The following is a 23,768-nucleotide window of genomic DNA, read 5'->3' on the forward strand; positions in this document are numbered from 1 at the left end:
TGTTAGTTAGTTCACAAGAGTTGTACGATCTCAATTTAGCTCAGAAATAAACTGTTAATTACGACTTTAAGCCGAAACCTTTTTTTCTTTTGCTTGAGCTTCTGTAGAAACGCCTACAATTCTTTTGGGGGTCAGCTTTTGTGGGAGGAAACACAATAGAAGAAGCATTTTTTTCCAGTAAAAATGTTACACACACACACACACACACACACGCACACGCACACGCACACACACACGCACACACACACACACACACACACACACACACACAGTGATCGGTACCACATGAGATTACTTGACCCTAGCTAGACAAGAGAAGAGGTGAATTTAAAATGGCTCTTCACTGAAGATGTAGTGCACCATTACAGAGCAATGTATTTGTTGTTACACTTGTAGTGTACTATGTAGCTTATTTTATCAGATAGGTCTGATACATTATAATCCAGGTTGAGAGGCTCTGTGCCAAGTCCTCATGGGTGTTTGCACAGCTGTATCTGTTAACAGGGCCAGTTTAGAGTTTGAAACAGGATTTTTCTTTGTCTGTGTGACCAGAAACAGATCCATTTATTTTTAAATACATTTTACACATATTATAGAACTGTATGATTGCAAAGAGTTTAGTTCAGAGTTTACTCCATTTTGCAAGATGATGTTGCCATGTTGTATAATTAATTGCTTTAATTTGTTTCCAGGAAGCAAGGACTTAATGTGAATGTCACGTAAATGTGATCTCCAAATAAAACGGATGTGGAGGTTTTTTACTTTTGTGTTTCTTTGTCTTGAAATCAAGTAAGGTTGTTGATTATGTTCTCTGGAAGTAGGAAGTAAATGTAAAAAAAACAACAATTAACTAGTTTTAGTTTAGTTTACCAGGCATTGCAATTTTATGAACTTTCCTATGTGACTAAGCATGTGAATCTGATGGAAACCTTTGCAAACACTTGCAAAACTCTACACAGATAGTACCCGGAGCTCAGAAAGCTGTGATGCACTACCACTTGCACCACCATACCACTCAGCAACTTGGGTTGTTAAACAAAATTCTCACATTAGTATATGGTTTGTCACATCCCCTTTGCATTAAGTTAATTGTAGCATGTAGTGTGTTGTCTTTCTATTCTGCTATAGCCGGGCAAGTTGTGTGGTAAGTATGCAGGCCATGGAAGAACTGCAATTTTTTGAGCTTTGGGGAAGTGGTATAGAGCCCTGCAAGATGAGGACAGGCATTGAGGTCAAAGTTGTAGTAAGGATCTAACAATAGACCTCAGGATCTCCATTTGGCATCTCTGGACATTCTTGTACAGACAACAACATATTGTTCCAGACACTTTGTACCCTGAGTTATAACAGTTGGTTGTTTTGTTGTGTTTGTTGTGGTGTTGATTATTTAGTGACTGTGATTGTTCATTTGAGGTGACTGTTGGTTACTGGTGTTTGGTTGGTTGTTTTTGGTGGTTAGTAGTGTTCATTGGTTGTTGGACATTGCTGGTTGGTTTGTGTGTTTAGTGGTTGTATTAGTAGTAGAACCAACTTGTTTTGGCTTGAAATCTGCGCTCTTTGTTTGTCTCCTTATCAGAAATGTTGTCTATACATACCGTTTAATGTTGGAGCAGCCATTTAGATGGTGACAGGAAATTCACTTGGGATCTCATTGGATTTATAGCCCTGGGTTAGCAGAGGTTTAAGCTGTTAAAGTCAGTAGAATGTGTGCAGATGAAGTTGCAAGCTGATGCAATTTCCTATCAAAACAAAAAGTGTGCAATTGGGTTTATCAACCAAATTACTCCATATACACATGTTGGCTGACTCAACCTTGTTTACACTGCTGGTTACAACTTCCTTTTCACTGTACTAGGACACTTGTTTCATATTTCTCTTGCATGACTCGGAGTCATGGGAGGACCATGACAAATTAGAATTCTAGTTCTGAGATTGTATTGCAGAGATTTCTATTCAATAATTGTTAAGCATTTGATTAAATCTTTATAAATGATTTCTATCGCACTAAGTGTGTCATGCATGCATTGCATTTGAGAATTCTGTAGATCTTATCACGATCAAAATTTGTTGCAGAGTGTAGTATTTTTAGGCTACTTAACTGCCTGGAGGAATTGTTTTCCTCATGTAACAGTTTTTATTTCTTTGTTTTAAGTTGATGGGCTCTTGTCCGGAGAGAAATTTGCAGTGCCGTAATTTTGACTCACCACTCCCCTCATTTCTTCATCTTTGTTATGAATGTGTGATAATATTTCCAGCTGTAACTACCACTGCAAAACACTTGAGAAACTATGTACATATCAGATCTGTTTTAGAGCCAACTCTAAGAATTTTGATTGGCAAAATATACCTGTATAACAGTATGTCCTATTAAATTGTAATTTTCCCCCATTTAAAAACTGGTCCCAATTCAGTAGGAATTAGCTGTCAAACGTAAAGTAATAGCGTCATGTTTCCGAAGGCATGAGGTGAATACCCTGGACTAAAACTGCCAGCACACTTCATATCGGAGGTTACTGAGTGTATGAACATGTGGGAGGTGCTTTCTTGTTGTCTTTCTGCACAGTTTGCTCTCGCTTGTATAAATGCCTCGGCAGCCTGATCACATTAAATTCATAACATCTAGTTCATATTCAAAATGCGTTTTGGTATGTATTTTATGAGTTTCAGAAATTCCTGTCTGTCATTTAAATTTAGTTTGAACTTCAGCATGCTTGCTTCGAAATCTTGTTGGTGTTAAAGCTGCTAAAAGAATAACGAATAGAAGATGAAATGAGCGAATGAGTGTTGCTAATCCTGATCAGTTTAGAGGAAAGGAGCTGAAGAGATTTTAAAGAAGAGATATTTAGAGAACATCTGAATTTGGAGAAAATATTTGCTAATATGAGGATCTTCCAAACAGATTCCATTGTAAAGGCCAGAAGGTTTTCTGGTGGAAAAAAATGACCTGATGGTTGGTTTAATAGTCTTAAATAGCCAGCGAGCTGTGAAACAAATAGACGGCTAAGTTCTGCTATTCTGATGGACAGAGCTTATCAAAGTTTGCGCAACTAAATTCATCCTGCTTATGCATGAGACATTTTTTTGGCTGGCTGCAGTATAATCTGCACTTGTGCACGTCATTGCTGGCTATGCACATCATGGACAGAATTTATTCCATTCATTGCTTTTAGTTTAGTCTACAATTTGTTGATACTTTTGTCATTTGCTGTTTAAACTTTCTCACGTTTTCTTCCACAAATGGTGATCTGTACTAGTTGAAACGTTTGGTTTTCTTTAACGACAAATGCATCCAATACTTCTGGTCATTTCAGTTTATTTATTTTAAGGCATCTTGACTTATGCCTAGGCCATATAATTCCAACTGCAGTTAAAAAAGTTAAAGACTCCAGGCATAAATATAGATTGTGTTCCAAAACGAGTAGAAATAAAGAAAACTTTGCAAAATCCTCCACGAAAATAGCTGGGACTTTTGGTACCATAATGTCTTAAAAAATTCTTCTTCTTAAAAAAGACAAGAAACAGAGATGAGAAGGTTTAAGTGTGTATCAGTGTCATTCTATTGCTCTTAACATGCATGTATGTATGTGTGTGTGTGTGTGCGCGTGTGTGTGTGTGTGTGTGTGTGTGTGTGTGTGTGTGTGTGGCTGTATGAAAATGCCTGGTGTTGGAGCAGAGCTCGTTTAAGAGGTAATAAGAGTGCATTCGTGTTTGCCGAAGGTTGCCGTTAGCAACAGGGCCTGGACACCAACTCTGCACAAAAATAGGCATTAACCTTTTTTTAAAATGAAAGGGTTTTTTTTTTTTTTTTTTTTTTTTTTTTACTTCAGCTCCTCTCCACACATTTTCTTCTCCTGTTTATGCCTTAAGACATTCATGATCCAGCACATCTGGCTTTGTTTGGCTAAAACAGCATTTTCAGAGATTCCACCATTCAGATTAAGAAAGAGGCCTCACAATTTCACTGATTTTCTCCAGCCCTGAATATATACCTATGGTAGTTATAATAAGTTCATATATATATATATATATATATATATATATATATATATATATATATATATATATATATATATATATATATATATATATATTAGACTCAATAACTGCCTGAATTAATTGTCTTCCTCAAGCAACCATTTCTTTGAGATGAACATGAAGGCTCATGTCTGGAGAGAAATTTTTAAATGGAGCAATTGCAATTGTGACTTTTCACTTTTACGGTCAGTTCTTCACCTTCATCATGTTTTGAATGTGTGACCGTATATCCAGCTGTAATGCATACATAGGGCATTTATAATATGCTCATATCTTTTTCATGCATTCCTCTTTCCAAAGCTCAGACACCAAAAATAACTCTACAACCTTCAACCTGTCCCCAGAACTAAACTTCTGGATTACCATATTAACCGTATTACTAAACCCAAAAAACATGTATTCCAGACAAAGCAGTAGCAGAAATTTGTAAAACCGTGTTGAAAATCTGCCTACTCTAATAAAAAGATATTGTATCTAAAGACATAAAGGGAAAACAATAAAATAACATTGACATTGTGGTTCAGTTTGATGTGAAACAATAAGCAGTGAAAATATTTCCAGGGGAAAAAAAAGGGTATATTTTTCTGCTGGATCAATTAATATAGTTTTTACTTTTTAATAGGTTAATCAGTAGTCATATATTAAAAAGGTACCCTAAACCAGTGAGAAGTGTATGAAGATTCAATCCTTGATTGACTGTTCAAACTGATAGGATTGTAACTGAAGCTTCCACACAGTTAAAGGTTCTTCCTCTTTGTGATCCTGAATTTGTTTGATTAACTAACACATAGGCAGCTTTGTCTATTGTTTAGTCTGTACAGTATAAGACGCTTTTGTGTGTGTGTGTGTGTGTGTGTGTGTGTGTGTGTGTGTGTGTGTGTGTGTGTGTGTGTGTGTTTGTGTGTTTGTGCGTGTGCGCGTGTGTGTGTTCAGTGCTGTGTATCCAGCCGGATGTGGGTCTGAGAGCTATAATCATGTCCTGTTAAACAATTAGGCTAGTTAGGATACTCTCTCACACACTCTCTCTAACATACACACACACTGCCTGATCTCTGTCTGTTCTTTGTTCAAACAAAGAGCAGGATGGATGGTTATTGTTTACACAAAGTTTTCCAGAATGTTTGGCATTTCGCTGTGTGATAAGCCACGTTACTTGAACTGAAATTGAAAGAAATACACAAGTCAAGAAGTGTTGTTTTTTTTGTACATTTTAAACCCTTTTCTTAAGCAGGAATTAACAAAAAAACATTAAGAACCTGTATTAGCATTATCTTCTCATAGGGTTGCTAGCTGAAGTGGAAATTAGCGAAATTATAAGACGTAGGCATCAGACTTTGATATGTCATTCAATCCAAATTCAATTCAATTCAATAAAAAAAAAAAAAAAAGGTTTTGGAAACTGATGGTCCAGGTTTGGTAAAGCTATTTAGATCAGGAATCTATAAAAATATAAAAAAAAGACATTAGGAAGGAAATGGGTAAATAATTCCTGGTGCATATGTATTAGAAAAACAGAATTTAGCAAGAGCATTAGGGTTCTGAGTTAGTAATAATCATGGGTTTGATGGGTTTGTGCCTGGTTGATACTTGTCTTACATTAGCCACTTATAATGTTTTTTTTTTTTTTTTATGTACTATTTGGTCAAAGTAATATTAGCATTATGGATTTTACTTTATAACTACTATTGACTTTTGATTAAAGATTGTAGAAGAGAAAACATTATTATATTTATTTATATATATATATATATATATATATATATATATATATATATATATATATATATATATATATATATATATATATATATATATATATATAAATAAAAAATTCTAAACCAGAGGTTGAAAAAGTAATAACAAAAGAAATAAGAAAAAATATGATGCACTGTTGCACAGGCCTGGAATTCGAATGAAAAGTCGCACTTCCTGTTATTCCATCCTGATCGCACATCCGCATTACTAAAAGAGTCTTGCCCCCGCACCAGTCTTTAATTAGGCCATTATGTTGAGACAAACCCTGGGGGGGACAAGTGATCTAAGATCCGTTGTTTCTCTGAAACTCCTTAGACATGTGTAAACAAGAGCAGCAAATTCTTGGAAAATTTTTGGAAATTTGCCAATACAAACTAGAGCTACCTCAGTTCAGGGTAATGACAAAGTCTCTGAATAAATCAAGCTGTTGCAGTATTTCAAGTGTGCCTTATTTATTTGGTTGACCTATTTATTAACTCTTAAACCTGTGTGTCTGTGTATCTGTCTGTCTCTCTCCACATGTCTCCCTCTCTGTTTGCGTATGTAGTGGTGCGTTTTCCGAGGTTGTCCTAGCCGAGGAAAAGCGAACGAGAAAGTTGGTGGCGATAAAGTGTATTCCGAAGAAAGCACTGGAAGGAAAAGAGAACAGCATTGAGAATGAAATCGCTGTTCTTCACAAGTGAGTACTCTTACACACACACACACACACACACACACACACACACACACACACACACACACACACACACACACACTCATTCGTCATATATTGTTTCTCAGAGCTGTCTATTTGATTATTTACCATTAGTTGCCAAAGTTTTGATTAAACAGAATAAGATTATGCACTAGACTGTGACAGATGCTAATATACTGAGGTAATGACAGTGTTATGGTTTGGATACAGTTCAGTTACTTGCACTGCATCATGAGAGGTCAGGGTGGAAGGACTGTGTCAAAAAGAGGTCATGTCTGCCAATATTGTGACTCACCAGAATTCACCAAGCGCTCCGGAAAAACGGCTGGCTCCGAAGGCGCTAAGGCTATTTTTAGGACACGTGTGTGCAAGCGTTGCCTGGGTTACTGCTGCCACACTGACCTGGAGATCAGAGAGGGATGTGAACGAATGTGTGATGGAGAAACACCTCCCTTCCCCCAGCACATTTGTACAAGGACATGCTTAGTGGAGCGTCCACTTAGTATGCAGTCCTTATTGCTTTTTTTTTTTTTTTTTTTTTTACTCGCTTAGTCTCTCATGTTTATAACATCGACTCTCCAGATTGCAGCATCTCTTGAGGTGATGTTTCTGTTGGAACCCCAGAGTGATTTACAGGCACATCTGATCTACACATTTATGTTCATATGCTTGTGGCTGCGAAATAAATAGATTTTTGTTTGGACTATATAATTCAGAAAAAACGGATGATTTTAAGAATTTTACCATCAAGATACTCGTATAAACATATTGCCTGAGTTTGAATCCCGACAATGCCACAGCCATTCGTGATCAGGTACTTAGGGATCAAAATTGGTTATAGGAGGGATATTCTGACTCTCAATCATATAAATCTAGCAAATCATTGTCATCTGTGAACTCATGTATGCCGAAGAGAATGAAATTTAGCTTTTCACTGTTTTATCTATGTTACTTTGCTTTGTGGTGCAAGACAACCAGCAGTTTGAAAAGATGCAGTAGGCTGGTTTTGTGTGTCCCAGAGGAAGCTGTTGTATGACAATAAGGAGCTGGGGGATAATACATTTTAGAGCAATTGATTGCACTTGTATTAATACAAAAAAAAAAAATTCAGAACTGCAGTTTAGTTTTTAATTGCATAATCTGGAAAAAGAACAGGGACACCTAATTTTTCCAGCCAAATGTGCTTCTTCCCCAATCTCCACCAAACTGAAGGCACACAATTGTACAGGTTGTCTGTTAGATAAAATTTTCCCATCTCTTGAACTAAGAGACCCAAACTTGTACTAAGATGACAATGCCTTCAATGCACAAAGCCAGCTTCATAAAGCTTCATCTATAAAAAAATTTACACAAATGAAAACTTTTACTAATGTGATGGGGCTGGTTTAGCAAAGGTGCTTCAGGGTGGTGAGTTATGGCCCCACATGAAGCATATCCACTAGATGGTATGGCAGTCAGCTTTCCAAATCTAAATTTAAAATACTTAACCACATCAACATTCTTCGAGAAACACTGTTTCTCGAAGAATTTCGGAATTACTGTGATAGTTTTCATGGTCCGCACATCATACACTCTGTCCTTACATTATCAAAGATTTCCTCATCTGCGAAATCCAGGAGATTCCAGGATCCCGAAGAGAATTAAAGCTGATATGGATTATATGAGGTGCCATCAAAAAGTTTAGAGACTATAGCTACAGTGCTCCCAGCGTTCCTGACACTTCTGGAATGTGTCCAGGAGGTCTTCTTTTCGAAGCGTGTTAAGCACCTTCTGCAAATCGCGCTGGATCTCAGCACTGGTGTCAAAACGCCGACCTTTGAGCTGGATCTTCAGAGGGTCAAGTAGGAGCCAGATCTAGTTAGTAATGTAGGTGCGGAAGTGAGATCATGTGGATTGTTTTTCCCGACAATCATCATGCACAATTTGCCGAATATTTTCGTCATTTTCGGGGGATGAGCTCGTTAAAGATCTTCCTGATCTCTAGTCCACCAGTGATGTTCTTTCGCTCTTGAAGCACGCGTCACTCACAACACATCGAACTGATTGAATCATCGGCGTATGTCACATTTCACGTTTTCGTTTAGTTCTAACTTGCTCTCCATGATGAGAGTAAAATACTAGTATAGAATATAGAATACTAAATTATGCGTTTCGAGACACGATGCGCCTTTAGTGGAGGCAGGCAAATAAATTTGTATTGTTGAACTACACTGATATGGTGCATTAGGATATTCTAATGACCAAGTATCACTTGTATCCCTTGGACATTTGTAATATTTATAATTGAATGAAGCAAAATGGGAATTTAGCACGACATTGTACACTGATCCTTATGTCTTATAAGCTTTACTATACTCTTTTCACTTTGTTTGATTTACTTTGTGTTTGAATCATTGGTTTTCACCTTGAGCGTTACAAGAAACATTTTCTGTGATGACATGAATCACAAATACCAGAGAACTCTGACTCTGCTTAATAACAAGCGTTTTTTTCACACACCAAACAAATTGTAAACCTTTATGTCCTGTTCGTGAACGCTGTTCTGACTGGCAGCTTTTCCAGAGAACATTCCAGATCCTGTAATCTAAACTGAAATTTAACACTTGAACGACGAAGGTGTAACTTTGTGTTGTAGGATGTACAGTACCACTGAATTTTATGTTATTTAAGGGCTTGAGAGTGGGAATTAAGCTAACACAACTTTGAATAATTAAATAATCGTTTCCTTTAGTTAGAACTCATTGTTGATAAAGCTATCCTTCTTTCTATACACCTGTTTCTCTTTTTTTCTAGGTCATTATATCTACTTAATTGTTTGTATTTTTTTTACTTTTCTGTATTTTCTTTTTTGCTTTTCTTTGTCAGACATTCTTGTTTTTCTGTCAGTCATTCTGCTGATGACGTTTTTTTTTTTTTACCAATGTCTATTCTTTTTTTAATATTTCGACTTTGTCATTATTTCTTTATCAGTCTATCTGTCTTTCTATCAGTCTATCTTTTTTAAATCTCTCTGTCTTTATGCTTGCTTGTTTTGTCATTTTTTTGTCACTTTAGACAAGAAGGCTTTGTGTGTATTATATGAAAATATTGTTGCAGTTCCTTAGTGCCATGCCTCGAACCACCCACCACCTGTAGAGTTGACCCGGACCCCATGCACAGAGGGGGTGTAGTGTCAACGAATGAGCCTGAGACAAAGACAGGGGGTGATACTGACCGCATGTACAGGACGTGCCCAGTGCCTGGTGGGGGAGGAAAAGTTAGAGAATGAGTGCGAGTGTGTGAGAGAGAATGGAATGAAAGGCTCAGTGGGCTGGTGACTCACCTGCATGTGTCGTTCGTGTTATGCGCCTCAGGCGTGTGTGGGAATCCACAAGGCAACCCAGTGAGAACCCACACACAGCTCGCTGTCTGTCTCACACTTTTAACCCAGCAGGTGAAAGGAAAGTTAAAGAGAATGTCTATTGACTGAAGCTGAAGAGAAGGCGACAGAAATGAACAGATAGACGTTGATGTCACACCTCTCTAGGTCATTAATAAAATCTTGTAAATAGCGATGAGTCAACCAAGGCAGCAATCTTACAAAGAATGGGAAATAAGGATCACGATAGATTTACAGGATAAACGAACACTAGTCGTGAGGTACAAATAAGCCCTGGATGGGACACCAATCAATCACAGTAACCAGATATTCCTTTTTATTTTTATTTTTTTTATAAGTTCAGTGAAAATATTTGGAGTGATATTCACCAAGAATTCTATGTGACTCTTAGTAGTTGTCTAGCGAGACCGATTCATAAAAGTATGAGGAATTTTTACTGATTTCCTAATTAAAGATAAAAAGATGGGGTGGTTTTACAGTAACAGAATATAAATATCAACAAGCGACACCCACTTCATAACAGGTCATAAATTTTTTCTGATACATCTATTGCAGGTTGCCAATGTTCCTAAACTGCTTCTAGTGACAGGAATCTTGTAATTAAGGAGCTGATTTTATCCATTTGTATGAGTTTTGACTTAATTTTATGGGTTGTTTGACAGTTATCATTTTCAGTCAGAACTAGGACAGGACTCATGCGAGTTCTCCAACCTTGTGGGTATTGTTTCAGTTTGACCGCCCTACTGTTTCAGTGTTCTGTCATCTTCATCTTGGGAGTATTTGCATCTACATCAGATGAATCATCTGTTGACTCTAAACAAATGAAGCATTGATTCACAGGTCGCCAAAAAGAAAACAAATCATCTGAGCTATGACTAAACAACCTTTGGTCTTTTAAAATGTTGTCTGATTCTCATATGCATTCACAGGTACTGATGTACATATAGTGGTGGAAAAATCTAAAATCTTCACTTTAACCTTATAGTCAAGTGTTTATCTGTGGTGGTCCAACGTTTTTGTTGGCATTGAGTCACATATGCAATACAATTTTGCTAGATGATGCTCGTGTTGTAGTTCATGTTTTTAAATATGAACTAATCCACAACACGAGCATCATCTAGCAAAACTCGACTGTTTCATTTCATGCCTGTGTTTTAACCGTGTTTACCGTGCTGGATCAAGTGCCCCAGAATGGGAACTATCATACTGAACAGTGGTCTGCTTCTCAAATTGACACTCCACAGCAGACCTGGGCAAACTACGGCCCGCGGGCCACATCCGGCCCTTTGTACGTCCCTGTCCGGCCGCGTGAGGCCAACCATAAATTACAGGGATGCACTGAAAATTTTCGAAATTTGCCGAAATACCTAAATCACCGAAACAACACGGCAGAAACACAATTGTAATGACGCAATAAAAAAAGCGCAACCAGCACACGGTTATCTGGATAAGAGCCAGCATGTCTGCGGTGTGAGGAGAGCGATTTGCAAAACATGCAATGCTGAAATTTTAATAGGGGGTGTATCTGCAAAGAGTTTCTCCAAGTCGGGATTAATTTATCACCTGAAATCCAAACATCCTGATTGCCATTCTAAATATGAGAAGAATGCGGCGCAGAAAAGTAAAGTCAATCCGAGCATGCGCACTCCGTCTGTAGAGGACGTTTTTGAAAATTGCCTTTTGAATTGAATTTTCATTTCGGTGCATCCCTAAAATATTATCGTTGGTGTGGCCCTCTGACACAATTCAGGTTTCTCATGTGGCCCCTTGTAAAAATTAATTGCCCACCCCTGCTCTACAGTATAATCATAAAAGACAACTGCAGAAGTACAGTTTCTAGGTCACCTAAGAGATGAATACCTCATGGAATATGGGGATTTTTCTTTTTTTTTTGCATAATGACTCAAATATTTTAATGTATGTTGTGTATATTATTGTAAGGTTATTTATCTCCAGTCCTCTTTCTCATTTCTTTCTATAGGATTAAACACGCCAACATCGTTTCTCTGGAGGACATCTATGAGAACAAGTCGCACCTTTACCTCGTCATGCAGCTGTAAGTGAACGTCTCTCTTTAAGGTTGAACAGAGAGCGAGCGCATGCCTGACTTATAAAACCGCCACTCATGATCTAGTTCAGTTGCCTCTTTTAGCCCCCTATTTCAGACGACTTTTATGTTTTGAATCTTAACTGCATTTTTCACAGCAGACAGAATGGTGTGTGTGAATGTATGTGTGTGTACCTGTGTGTGTCTTTGTGAGCATATATATGTGTGTATAAGTGTTTGTGGTTGCTAAAAATGCGGTCAAAGCTTTCAGTTCAATACTATATCTGAGCTTTAGGTACATGCTTTTTGGTTTAAAAAGCGAATTCTTCCTCTCAATTTCGTATTTTTATAAATAGAAATGTTATCAATCCAGTTACTGATATCTAGACATCAACCACACATTAGTTTTTGTTTGGTTTGCGTTTTGTTTTAGATTTTTCCCAGAATGGTGGTTTGGTTTGTTTGGGTTGGTGTTTTTGTGATTTATTTTTTGTGTGTTTGTGTTGATGTGGCTTATTTTTTGTTTTTTTATTTCAAAATTGGTTGATTACGATGCCTTTTTGGACTATTATTTATTTGTCAATGAACACTGACAAAACAAATAGAGCAAATAATATAAGCCATTTTAAGAATCCATCCGATACCATGCTTATTTACTCACTCATCTGTTCCCACATAATACTGTATGACGTTAGCCTAGAGCTCACTACTGCACTATTCGGCGATGATTGCAAGCATATTTCTGAATCAGGAACTCATGGAAACCGTGACCTAATACTCTTGACTTGGAATCAATTGTCAGCTGCACTCCTCCAGTCTAAAATCCAAACCTCCATGTGATATTCCTTACATAACTCTGCACCATTAAGGAAGGCGATGGCTGTCTAATTCTGGATTGTGTCTCCGTCTGAGCTGTGTACTTGTTCACAGCTGTACATTAGCAAGAGCTACTTCCAGCCAGTACTTTCATCTGTAAAGAATACACATTACAAAGGCCATGTGTCACCACTTGCCTCATTCCAGCTGGGATCTCTGCATGCAAGCAGGCTCACTTGATGTGAATCTTCCTTTCCCTAATTTGTGCTTTATTTTTCCAACCCTCTTTTTTTTTTTATTTTTTTTTTTTTTTACAAAATAAACAAAGCTGTGTAGAGACGTTGGCCAAGAGACACAACATTTAGATTTGCCGGAAAGGATAATATTGATTATGTATGGATTTTATATGAAGCACTTGCCACATAGCTCCAGGGTTCAGGGTTCAGTCTGTCCTTCATATTGCCTTTTGGTGTGAATATGTCTGCAGAGGTTTATTTTTGACACTCACGATTAGAACTACTAATAGAGAAATAAACCATTTAAGTTCAGTACAATGTGTTGATTGAAATTTTATTGATTAATAATATATAAGTGGATCAGGGACTCATTTAGAATTGAGATTGTGCAAAACTAATCATTTTCGGTGGGGTTAGTTGACACAGGGAGTCTTTTTTCGACACATTATAGTGTACTTCGTATCATAGACCCATTAATCAATAATAACATTATGAACTACTTGTATTAAAGAATTTAGATTCTTTTTTGTGGAATAGTCTTGGATTACGTGAATACATATGAGTGAAATAAAGCATCCATTACATCCTCGTAATGATCACACTAATCTGTGGTTGCTATGTGCATCATAATATTGTTTCATATATAATCTGTATGTGCATTTATCACTTCTTGCCGTGTGCTCGCTCCTACGTGTGATGTCAAGGCCCTTTAATTGCACATATGCCTTGGAGACTCTCTATAGTCTTGTCCACTGAGAAATCAAGCTACACAAGACAACACACACACACAAGCTCTCTACCCACCCACTGTGCAGCCCTGGGAGCGTGTGCCCACACCTGTGTCCTCCCACCCGTCAGCTGAAATGTCACGAAAGAGAAACGGGGGAGAGAAAGAAGAGAAAATTAAGCAGCACATGGACAGAGTATGTGTAGAAGTTTGGATTACAATGAAGACCAGAGACGATGATAATTAGAACATCTGGAAAAAGGAGGTCAGTTAAAATAAAGAGATGCACGGAGGAAAAAAGGAAGGATGGACAGGAGGGTGGCATGGATTACAGGAGGGATGGAGGAAAAAGCCTTGGAGGAAGGGAGACAATGCGGCAAATGTAATGAAATAAATAAGTAGTAAAACAGTGATGGATAAGGAAAATTAATGATGAAAGTAAGAAATGATATAGGACAGATGGATAGAGGGAATGGTGAAGATAAGAGGGATGATGTGATTACAAAAGATAGCAATGTTGTAAGGAGGTGGGTAAGAGAAGGGGATGGACATGGAAAGCAATGAATAGAGGGCTTGTGTTGATGGAGATTGAGGTAGAATGTGATGAATAGTGATTGATGTAGAAAAAGAGAGACAAAGAGATGGATAGTGCAATACAATAAATGGTACAATAAAAAGTACAATAAATGGAGGCAGGAAGGAAAATTTAAATAGGAGAGAGATGGATGGATGGATGGATGGATGGATGGATGGATGGATGGATGGATGGTAGAGAAAGAGGTGAAGAAATTGAAGTGATGGAATGGTGGGATTAAGGATGAATGTCAGTAGAAAGATGGAGAGAATTGTCAAGACATGGAGGATGGGATGGAGAATGTGCTTATTAGAAGTTAGAAGGAGAGCAGGCAAGGCATGGTTTTGAAGGCCGGAGTAGAGATGGAGCCGGGATGGAGATAAAATTGGGAAGCTTGCAGGATGGAAAGAAAGCAGTCTATGAAAGTGTGAGGAATGTGGCCAAGAGATAGAGAGACATAGATAAAGATATGGAGTGGCACAATAGATCAAGGATTAACATACAAGTGCTGAGTCTGCCAGGTCTTTCATCTTTACTGTGTGTGTGCGCGGGTGTGGGTGTTTTTGCGTCACTCACAGTGAGCTGGTTGTGTTCCTATTTCGCAGGAACTTCACTAGAGCAGATTGGAAAAGGGAAAACAGATTGCACACATAATGATGCCTGATTTACAGCGAAGTAAAATGTTTCTCTGATTCACACTCGAGCCGACTTTAACCTGCGTGAGTGAAGAGTAGGAGGTGGGAAAAAGAACGAGCCCAAGAGTGCCTCCTGCTGGTAAAAGAGGGCTGGAACATCACCAGCTGGCCACAAGAGTCCATGCTGTGATGCAGTCTGTCTGAAGTGCAAGCGCAAGCGCAAGTGCGCGTGTGTGTGTACCCAGCTTCCACAGCATATTTCTCTCGTTGCAGGGTGTCTGGCGGTGAGCTCTTTGACAGGATTGTGGAAAAAGGTTTTTACACGGAGAAAGACGCCAGTAAGCTCATCCAGCAGATCCTGGATGCTGTGAAGTATCTCCATGACATGGGCATAGTGCACCGAGACCTGAAGGTTGGATCAGAAGAAAGTGTGTGTGTGTGTGTGTGTGTGTGTGTGTGTGTGTGTGTGTGTGTGTGTGTGTGTGTGTGTGTGTGTGTGAGTGAGAGAGAGAGAGAGAGAGAGAGAGAGAGAGAGCGAGAGAAAAATCTAAGAAATCAAAACAGTTTCTGAAAGCGTAAAATGGAACGAAATGAAATCAAGTGCTTTTTTCCCCTTCTGCTCCAACTGCGATCGCATCATCCCCCTTTCCTTTGCTGCTCGAATCCAAGAAGCCTGCATGTACTGTAACTAATTACAATGACGTTTAGTTTCCTCTCCGGTTTCTGAGGTCACAGTTATTAGTCTTGTTAGTCTGTGGGCTTAACAAGCTCATTTGTTTACATGCAGTGAAGGGAAGGACATACAGATTAATTCTCGTGCATGACTGAACTAATTAAGCCTCTCCCTAAACATGATTCGGATCAGTACGAGTGAGAGTAAGAGACTGCGTTTGTTTGCATGCCTCATTATAATGTGTGTGTGTGTGGGTTTTTTTTTTTTCCAGCCCGAGAACCTTCTTTATTACAGCATGGATGAAGACTCGATGATCATGATCAGCGATTTTGGCTTGTCAAAGATTGAAGGTTCGGGGAGCGTGATGAGCACGGCGTGTGGCACTCCTGGATATGTTGGTAAGATGCTCACTTTCAATGTCATCTCAATACACTCGCCATATACAGTGTTTACCTTTGGGCAAGTCATTCAGAATATAGAAGCAGGCAAGTTATTACAACCATTTTGTGATCTGCCTTCGAGTCGCCTAGAAAGTTGTTGCTATAGAAACAGAGAACGTGTGATGTGTTTTGCAGCTCCAGAGGTTTTGGCTCAAAAGCCGTACAGTAAAGCCGTGGACTGTTGGTCCATCGGGGTCATCGCTTACATACTGTAAGTGTTAAATACATAACTGAGTGTCAGTTTGCTTCCATTGTGTCTGAACAGTACTGTAAAATATACTACAGGACACAAAGCGGTTATCCTTCAGAAAAAACTTTGTTAAATCCTGAAATGTTTCATCATTCCTATTTCACAGCCATTTGTAAATGCTCATGTCATACTGCTTATCGGTTCATGATAAAATTAATGATCTTTTGAAACATTCGAACTCGGGCATAATTCAAGATTCATTGATAACAAATGTACATCATATTGTACATTATGCATATTCTCCTAACATCTCGCTATTCCTCGTTTACAGTTTGTGTGGCTATCCGCCATTTTACGACGAGAACGATGCCAAGCTGTTTGAGCAGATCCTGAAGGCCGACTACGAGTTTGACTCACCATACTGGGACGACATCTCTGATTCAGGTAGCACGTTTTCCATCTTCTCACCATTCCTCTGGTTTCTATCATGCCTGTATTATTACTGTCCAGACAATGTCCCGTCCCTCTGAACTGCTGCCAAACTGCTGTTATTAATAATAATAATAGTACTAATAACACACTCTTAAACTCTGGAAGTTATTACTTCATCAGGCCTTAGGAGAACAGCTAATCCGATTTTGATGAATGTTGAAACTGGGCAAATGTTTTTTCCCCATCCTGAGCCTGTTCTGTGTTACCAGATTACCTTATGGGAACATAGACACTGAAGTCATTTAGAGAGCTGTAATTGTGATTTTTTTTTTCTTCCCCTCAGCTAAGGACTTCATTGTACATCTGATGGAAAGAGACCCGATTCGGCGCTACACGTGTGAACAAGCACTTCAGCATCCCTGGTATGAAATACACACAGTTGAGCAGAACGGTTGATGCTTTTATTAGGGGTATTTTATTAATGTTCATTTATTTTAAAACTTTTTTTTTTTTATATTTGCGGGTAAAATGTGATGAGTTTGTATTGTAAGCATTAGATATTCAAATATTAAAGAAATATACAGTCTTCTGCTCTCCATGCAAACATGGACAAACCTCCCATAAACCCCCAACAAACCAACAGCTGCAGAAAAAACTTCTAAAGAATCCTTATATTTACAATTACAGGGCAATATTAAAAAAGCATCATTTTATTGCATGATTATGACCCCCACTTCCATTTGAGCGAGAAAAGTTCAGATTTTGAGTTTCAATGAGCAACACTTGTTTTGTCAAAATAATTGTTTCGAATTTAATGTTTTCTCACAACAGAACGCATTGCTAATCCGGCTCGATCCAGTTCTGTTTTGGCGGCTTCCGTGTGGCTTTAAAGTCTTGGCTTTCTTTGCAGCCAGATGACTAACTTGGATCTCAATGGATAGAACTGAATGAATTTGAATCTTTTTTTTTTTTTTTACTTTGTTGTTGTTATTTCCAGGATTGCGGGTGACACAGCACTGGACAAGAACATCCATGAGTCTGTGAGCGCTCAGATCAAGAAGAACTTTGCAAAGAGCAAGTGGAAGGTCAGTGCTGTTGACCGAAATAAATACTGCATTGTTTGAAATACTACATGTGGAAAAGCTAAACGGAGCAACGTGTCCAAAAATCGAGTTCGATTTAGAACATAATATAACCAGATAATCATATGATGCATGTTTAAATATAATCCTGTCAGATTAGAAAGACAAGTTTGACTGAGTTGAAGATTTCCCCCCAAAGCACAGGCTTATATGTTCAAGCTCTCTCGTGTCTCTCTCTCTCTCTCTCTCTCTCTCTCTCTCTCTCTCTCTCTCAGCAAGCGTTTAATGCCACAGCAGTGGTCCGGCACATGCGTCGCCTCCAGCTGGGCACCAGTCAAGAGGGGCAGAGCCAGCTGTCACCCCACAGCCCCTGCAGCGAGCGCCTCCTGCTGCCCGAGGGAACTGAGGAAGAAGAGGACGAGCAAAGCAGTCAGTTCCCAATAATTCACATAGTAAATTCAGTGTGCTGAAAGAAAAAAATAATAATCATATTTACCCACCCAAATATAGTCAGTCTGCCAAAATTATATCTGTCAGCTCCAGTTTTTTACTGAAATGATGACGTTGGAGACATTGGTGCAAACACTGGACTCAGAATGCAATGCAATTTAACACAGTCTGCTCTTGAGGACTGTGGTTAGTATTTACATGGGAGCTTCAGAAGCTGATCTTTTCCTCGAGATCTGGACAGATTAAAGACTAAATGACTAAAGTGCTGGTTACATAGAGATCAAGTGAAGTTGCTATCAGAATGACCTTTCACTGTATTGTGAGTAATGTAGGAAGCCATTACTGAATTGAAGTAAATAAAAAGCCATTATGGAGTTAAAGAATCCATTAGTTATGGGGTGTATTTTTCTGTTTTTTTGCTATGTAGCCTCTCAGAGGGAAAAAAGCGGCTGCTCTGAAAGCGCTGGCGATGGGGCGGGGCACGACAGCATCCAGAACTGCACCTTCCACGTCCACCCGACCAGCCGGGTCTAAGCCTTTCAACCATCCTGCTGCAACCAATGACTTGACTGTCCCGTGTTTCTACTGGAGTCCTGCCACACCCCCAGTCTGGCCAGGAATATTGAGTAACTTCAGAGCTTGGCCACTAGGTGGCGCCGCAGTGTAAAGAATTCCAGGGGAGAAAGGGGGTCGCTATGCCAACAGAGGGTTACTTGTTTACAGACAGGTGAGCTTAAGGAGAGGAGAGGAGAAAAAGAGAGAGAGAGTAAAAGAGAAAAAAAAAAATTTAAGTGACGCATGCCACAGCTGCATTATGGGTAATGGACTGAGATTGGACAGTGTTTTATCTTCAGTTTTACAAACTTCATAATGTCTCATCTTTCTGTCTTGAAAAAAAAAAAAGGTTTGGGGTAAGTTTTTAGTTGGGTCCAAAATATATTTTGCCTCAGAGCTTTTTAGCTTGTAAACTAAAACACAATTTCATGTGCTATCAGCACACACACTTGTCTAATCATTGTTATTACTTTGTCATGGACATAATTGAGCCAATTAATGCTCTGCTTCTCCTGAAACCTATCCTGATCCTTATCATCACTAAACAAAATTAAACCTTTATATACATAACATATGTTTTTTCTCCCAGCCACAGATTAACGGGCATCCCCAAAAGATATAAAAAGATATATTGTGGTTTTGTGAGCCACAGGTAAAGCTGAATTTCTCTCCATGCCATGAACATGAAGAGAAGCATTTTGGATTACATAGTTTAACATAAATTCTGATTAACATTTCATTCATTTGTACAGGGCTATATTTGTACACATTTTGTCTATATTTGTGTTCTGTATTTTTGTCCTGCAACAAACCAAGTCTGCATCACTGTCTCATGGAACATTTATTTTTTCATGCATCAGACACAGTCTCCAGTGCCTTTGTGGCTGCAGTTGTTCGGGTTATTAACTCTTCATTTTTGTCTATTTATTGCTGTTATGATCTTTCTGGGTTCGGGATGCTTGAAATGCATAAGCTGTTCTATTTAATACTGCAGCCGTGCCCTGTGTATGCATGTGCACCGCCTATAGATGTGTAATGTGTCTTTTACCATTCATGTAAATGTTTTTATATACAAACTTCTTTTTACTCATGGTTTTACTCAGGGGATAATGATGTGTTTGGGGTTCGAATTAAATGGTACAGGATTCGCTAGTTGACAGATAAATCTAATGTTAGTGTGGTGGCCTGGGAAAAACCTGTCGCCATAGCTGAAATCACAAATATGTCGCTTTTGCTCACCTTCGCTATCGTCCCGCCAGAGATCATTCAGTTTATCTAAAGATATTGACATGATCATTATTCATTTGCTTCGTAACCAGCTGTTGTCATGTTTGTAATGCAATTTTTATTTTTCTAACTGTTGCTAATTATTCAGGATTGCTAACTATTCAGGATTTTTACCAGTGTCAAAGGTTTCATATTTGCACAGAATGCAGTCGATTTACATCTACCACCTAAATCATGCGTTTTCTTTATACGAGGGGATTTCCTTTCCCCTCAGCAATGCTTTCTATCTGCTATCCATCTATCTAAATTAGACTTTTTTGGTTTATTAATACTGTAAAACCTCGAGAATTTTGGGCCTCGATTGCAACACCATGAACATTTCAACCCGAATCACAACAACATATATTGTAATTCTGTATATATATAACTAAATGTAGTAAATATGATATCCTTATTCAAAGAGTTATCCCAGGCTGCCACACATACAGTATATTTGAATTGAGAAAATAATTTTTGCTCTTGGACATGGGCGGGCCTGTAATATTTCTAATGCTGGTATTGCACCACTGACCCTATAAAGAAATTGCAAGGCATTAAAAAAAAACTTTATTGTACCTCGTCCGTCCCATTTCATTTGTTTTCCATGCACCATTTTCTGTCACGCATTCACCTGGACCATGCCCGATATCAATTTGCATTAGTATTTGCATTTAATTTCTGTGTCGCTTAAGTTCGTATTTCATTAGAACAGTTTATAAAATTGCCAAACTAATAAAACATTCCAAAATGTCTGTATCTGGAACTAAAGACCAACAAGGAGTACTCTTTCCTTCTTTATTTATTCTATTTCGAATTCAAAATTTTATCTAGAATATAATTTCATGCCTCCTGTTCATTTTTATTTTACTTTTGTCAAGTCTGCCATTCAGATTTCCAAGCAGTTCAATCCACATGCTCCATTTCCATTTTGAATCTAAACCATGATCTTGTCTCTTTATTCTGGGTCAGACTGGGTCCACTAGAACCTCTCTGCATGTATCCATACGTCAAATATATATAAAGATATATACATATATATATATATATATATATATATATACATATAAAAAAGAAAGACATACTGAAATGTACGGTGTTTTATTTTATTGATTACAAAGTGGAAAAAAAAAAGTCGATTTATTTTTTATGCTTAGTCTGTATTATTTTTAGGGCCTCAAGGAAATAGATTTTATGTTGTGTTGAAATCGTTCGCTTGTGTTTCGGTCGTGAGAAATGAAGAGTTTCCTCTGTGCGGTCAATCACCTGTGTAACCTGCACTGTTGCTTTTAAAACCATTTTAATGTAATCGATCGAAACGTCAAACCGACTTCAAGGTCAAAAAGTGAATGACGTCTAATTGACCGAGTGCTTTGGCAGTTAGTGCGCTGTACACTGGTATTTTCCAGAACAATCTTCATAAGTACACACCGTGCTAAATGGTGAGCTTTAAATATCTGTTTGCATGAAAAAAGAGATAAAAATACTTCAATTTTTATGCTAAGGAAGCTCGAAGGATAAAATTTAATTGAAGAAATTTCTTCCCTCTGAAACAGCAACAGTGATGTGAACACAGTGGGGAAAAAAAAAGGTGTCGTGTGTGCGCTTTCCGATATGCTTGGATATATAAAAGTTGTTTAAGAATTGCTTTGCTATGTATGGCACCATGTTAAAAAAAGATTTTTCCTAAATCCTTACTTATTTGCAGGTTATACTCTAGAACAGAGGTTTTCAAACCTTTTTTGCAGCCATTGTCCCTTTAGATAAAAAAAAAGAAAATAATTATTATATGAATTATTTAAATAATGGGCTCATTATTTAAATGAATAGATTAGGATCAACAATATTCTGGATATTTATTGAAGAATTTCTTTTTAGTAAAAAATAAAAAACTCAGCCCCCTTGCTATACTACACTAACCATATTTTGAGAACAACTAATGTAGAATGTATGGAGTGGTTAATATGGTTTTAGATTTTAGATTTTTTTTTTATATTATGCCACTTGATACAAATTGACCTTGACATTTATTTCATTTCAATGCTTATTCTGACTTTTTCTCCCACCAATTCCTTGTAGACTTGCTGCAATTTCCAAGAGTTTAGGACATTATTTAGCAACTCAGGACTGTCTTGAAATCCATAATGGTGATGTAACCAAATCAGCACAGAAGTGCACACCTTTAAAAAACCTGGAAATTTAAGTAGAATTTGCACAGTTTCATTGGCGGATAGTCTCTATTCAAAATGAAACAGAAGGGCTTGACGATGAGGCCTTGTTCATATGAGTGCTGCAGTGATTAATAAAATGGCCATTTCTTCACTTATTTGAATTTTAATACAGTATAATATAAAGTTTATATCAGCCAGTTTAAGAAATGTGTTTAAATTGTGTATAAATGCCTTCCTGTTTCTAAATCAGTTGTACCAATTGGCAGGATATATACACTGTACTGTATAATATTATAATATCTATCACCATAGCAAAGCTGTATGTTAACATTTTGTAAGACTTGTAAAAAAAAAAAAAAAAAAAAGCTGTTTTATTTGTATGGATGCAATGCATCATGGGTAACTGCTGGATATTCTCATACGTAATGAAGTAACACTCGGTATTTAAGCTGACGATTTGTACTTTTCGAAAATTTTTAAGTGTAAAGTGTATTAAAAAAAGAAAGAAAAAACTTGTCTATACATTGTGTGTCTGTTGTATATGTGATGTAAAACTGTAGGAAAGCTAATAATATAGGAGTTTGATTACCTGCATGAACTGCAGTACAATTATCAAACTGTATGATTAAAAAGATGCAAATAGTACACATACAAATACAACATAGTAGATGTGTCTTATAACATCAGGACTTTTGCATTTTGTAGTTCTAACTTTATATATCTATATAAAATATGTGTGTTTCTCATTTAACACAAAGCCATGTATGTAAAAAAAATGGTTGCAATGGGCATCAGAGTAGTCCTCAATCTTCATCAACTTTTTAGGAATATTGTACTTTTTTGGGTGGTGCTAGATGTAGTGCAGAATTGGGTCATCATTTGAGTTAGACAATTATAATTTTGTGAAAAAAAGATCCTATTAAAAATGTTTGCATTTCCCTCAAGTCCAATTGAAATTCCAGAAAGTTCTGTTTATTCAGGAGATAGTAGCAGATTCTGCAAGATATACTGTCCAGTTTCCATGCGTACAGCCAGATATTGTTTTGATGGCAAAGTGCAAAAGGTTTCTGCTAAGAGTTTGGAATGGCTAATGCTAGTGTTTACTGTTAACATCAGATTTGCAAGGGAAATTTCACCATCAGTAACGACTGGCTTGTGGTGGTCCAGTGGTATTCCCTGTTGACTCAATAGATCATAATGTGAGTTTTGTTCCCATATGCCAATATTATTCTTACTATTATGTAAATGGTTCCTGGGTTTAAGGTCAAAATCAAGAAGCGTTCAGGTTTGGATTCTGTCTGGCTGTTTACTTTTATGGATGGAACAGATCATGTTTAATTGCTAGATATTATTGTATGCAATGGAGTTTGACTCCATTTAGGCTAACTTTGTCTGTCAGTAGCTGCTGCTTGTGAATGAAGACTTTCTTTCTGCATCATTTGCCTCTCTCTCTCTCGTTCTTTTATAGAACTGTGTCTCTCATTTATCTTTTCCACTGTACGACTCTCCATTTCTAGTGTAATTCGGCAAGACCTTTACTCTCAAAAGCCAATTCATTTTTCTTTGCTAGACTGCCTGAGGAAACCACTTTTTTTTTTTTTTTTTAAATATATA

General features: G+C 37.7%; 1 protein-coding gene across 1 annotated transcript in view; it reads left to right on the plus strand.

Moving 5' to 3' along the window:
* camk1b (calcium/calmodulin-dependent protein kinase Ib) overlaps positions 1 to 20,561 on the plus strand; it is a 34,258-nt gene extending 13,697 nt beyond the window's left edge. Inside the window, exons 3-12 of the mRNA XM_083533641.1 lie at positions 6,338 to 6,469; positions 11,845 to 11,919; positions 15,172 to 15,310; positions 15,843 to 15,969; positions 16,147 to 16,222; positions 16,533 to 16,645; positions 16,977 to 17,055; positions 17,631 to 17,718; positions 17,991 to 18,144; positions 18,593 to 20,561. Of these exons, the coding sequence (XP_083389767.1) occupies positions 6,338 to 6,469; positions 11,845 to 11,919; positions 15,172 to 15,310; positions 15,843 to 15,969; positions 16,147 to 16,222; positions 16,533 to 16,645; positions 16,977 to 17,055; positions 17,631 to 17,718; positions 17,991 to 18,144; positions 18,593 to 18,699 (1,090 nt within the window). The 3' untranslated portion in view covers positions 18,700 to 20,561. The remainder of the gene's footprint in view (positions 1 to 6,337; positions 6,470 to 11,844; positions 11,920 to 15,171; positions 15,311 to 15,842; positions 15,970 to 16,146; positions 16,223 to 16,532; positions 16,646 to 16,976; positions 17,056 to 17,630; positions 17,719 to 17,990; positions 18,145 to 18,592) is intronic.
* Positions 20,562 to 23,768: the final 3,207 nt, after the last annotated feature.

This window comes from Silurus aristotelis (assembly GCF_946808225.1).
Source record: "Silurus aristotelis genome assembly, chromosome: 28".
NCBI classification, from domain to species: Eukaryota; Metazoa; Chordata; class Actinopteri; order Siluriformes; family Siluridae; genus Silurus; species Silurus aristotelis.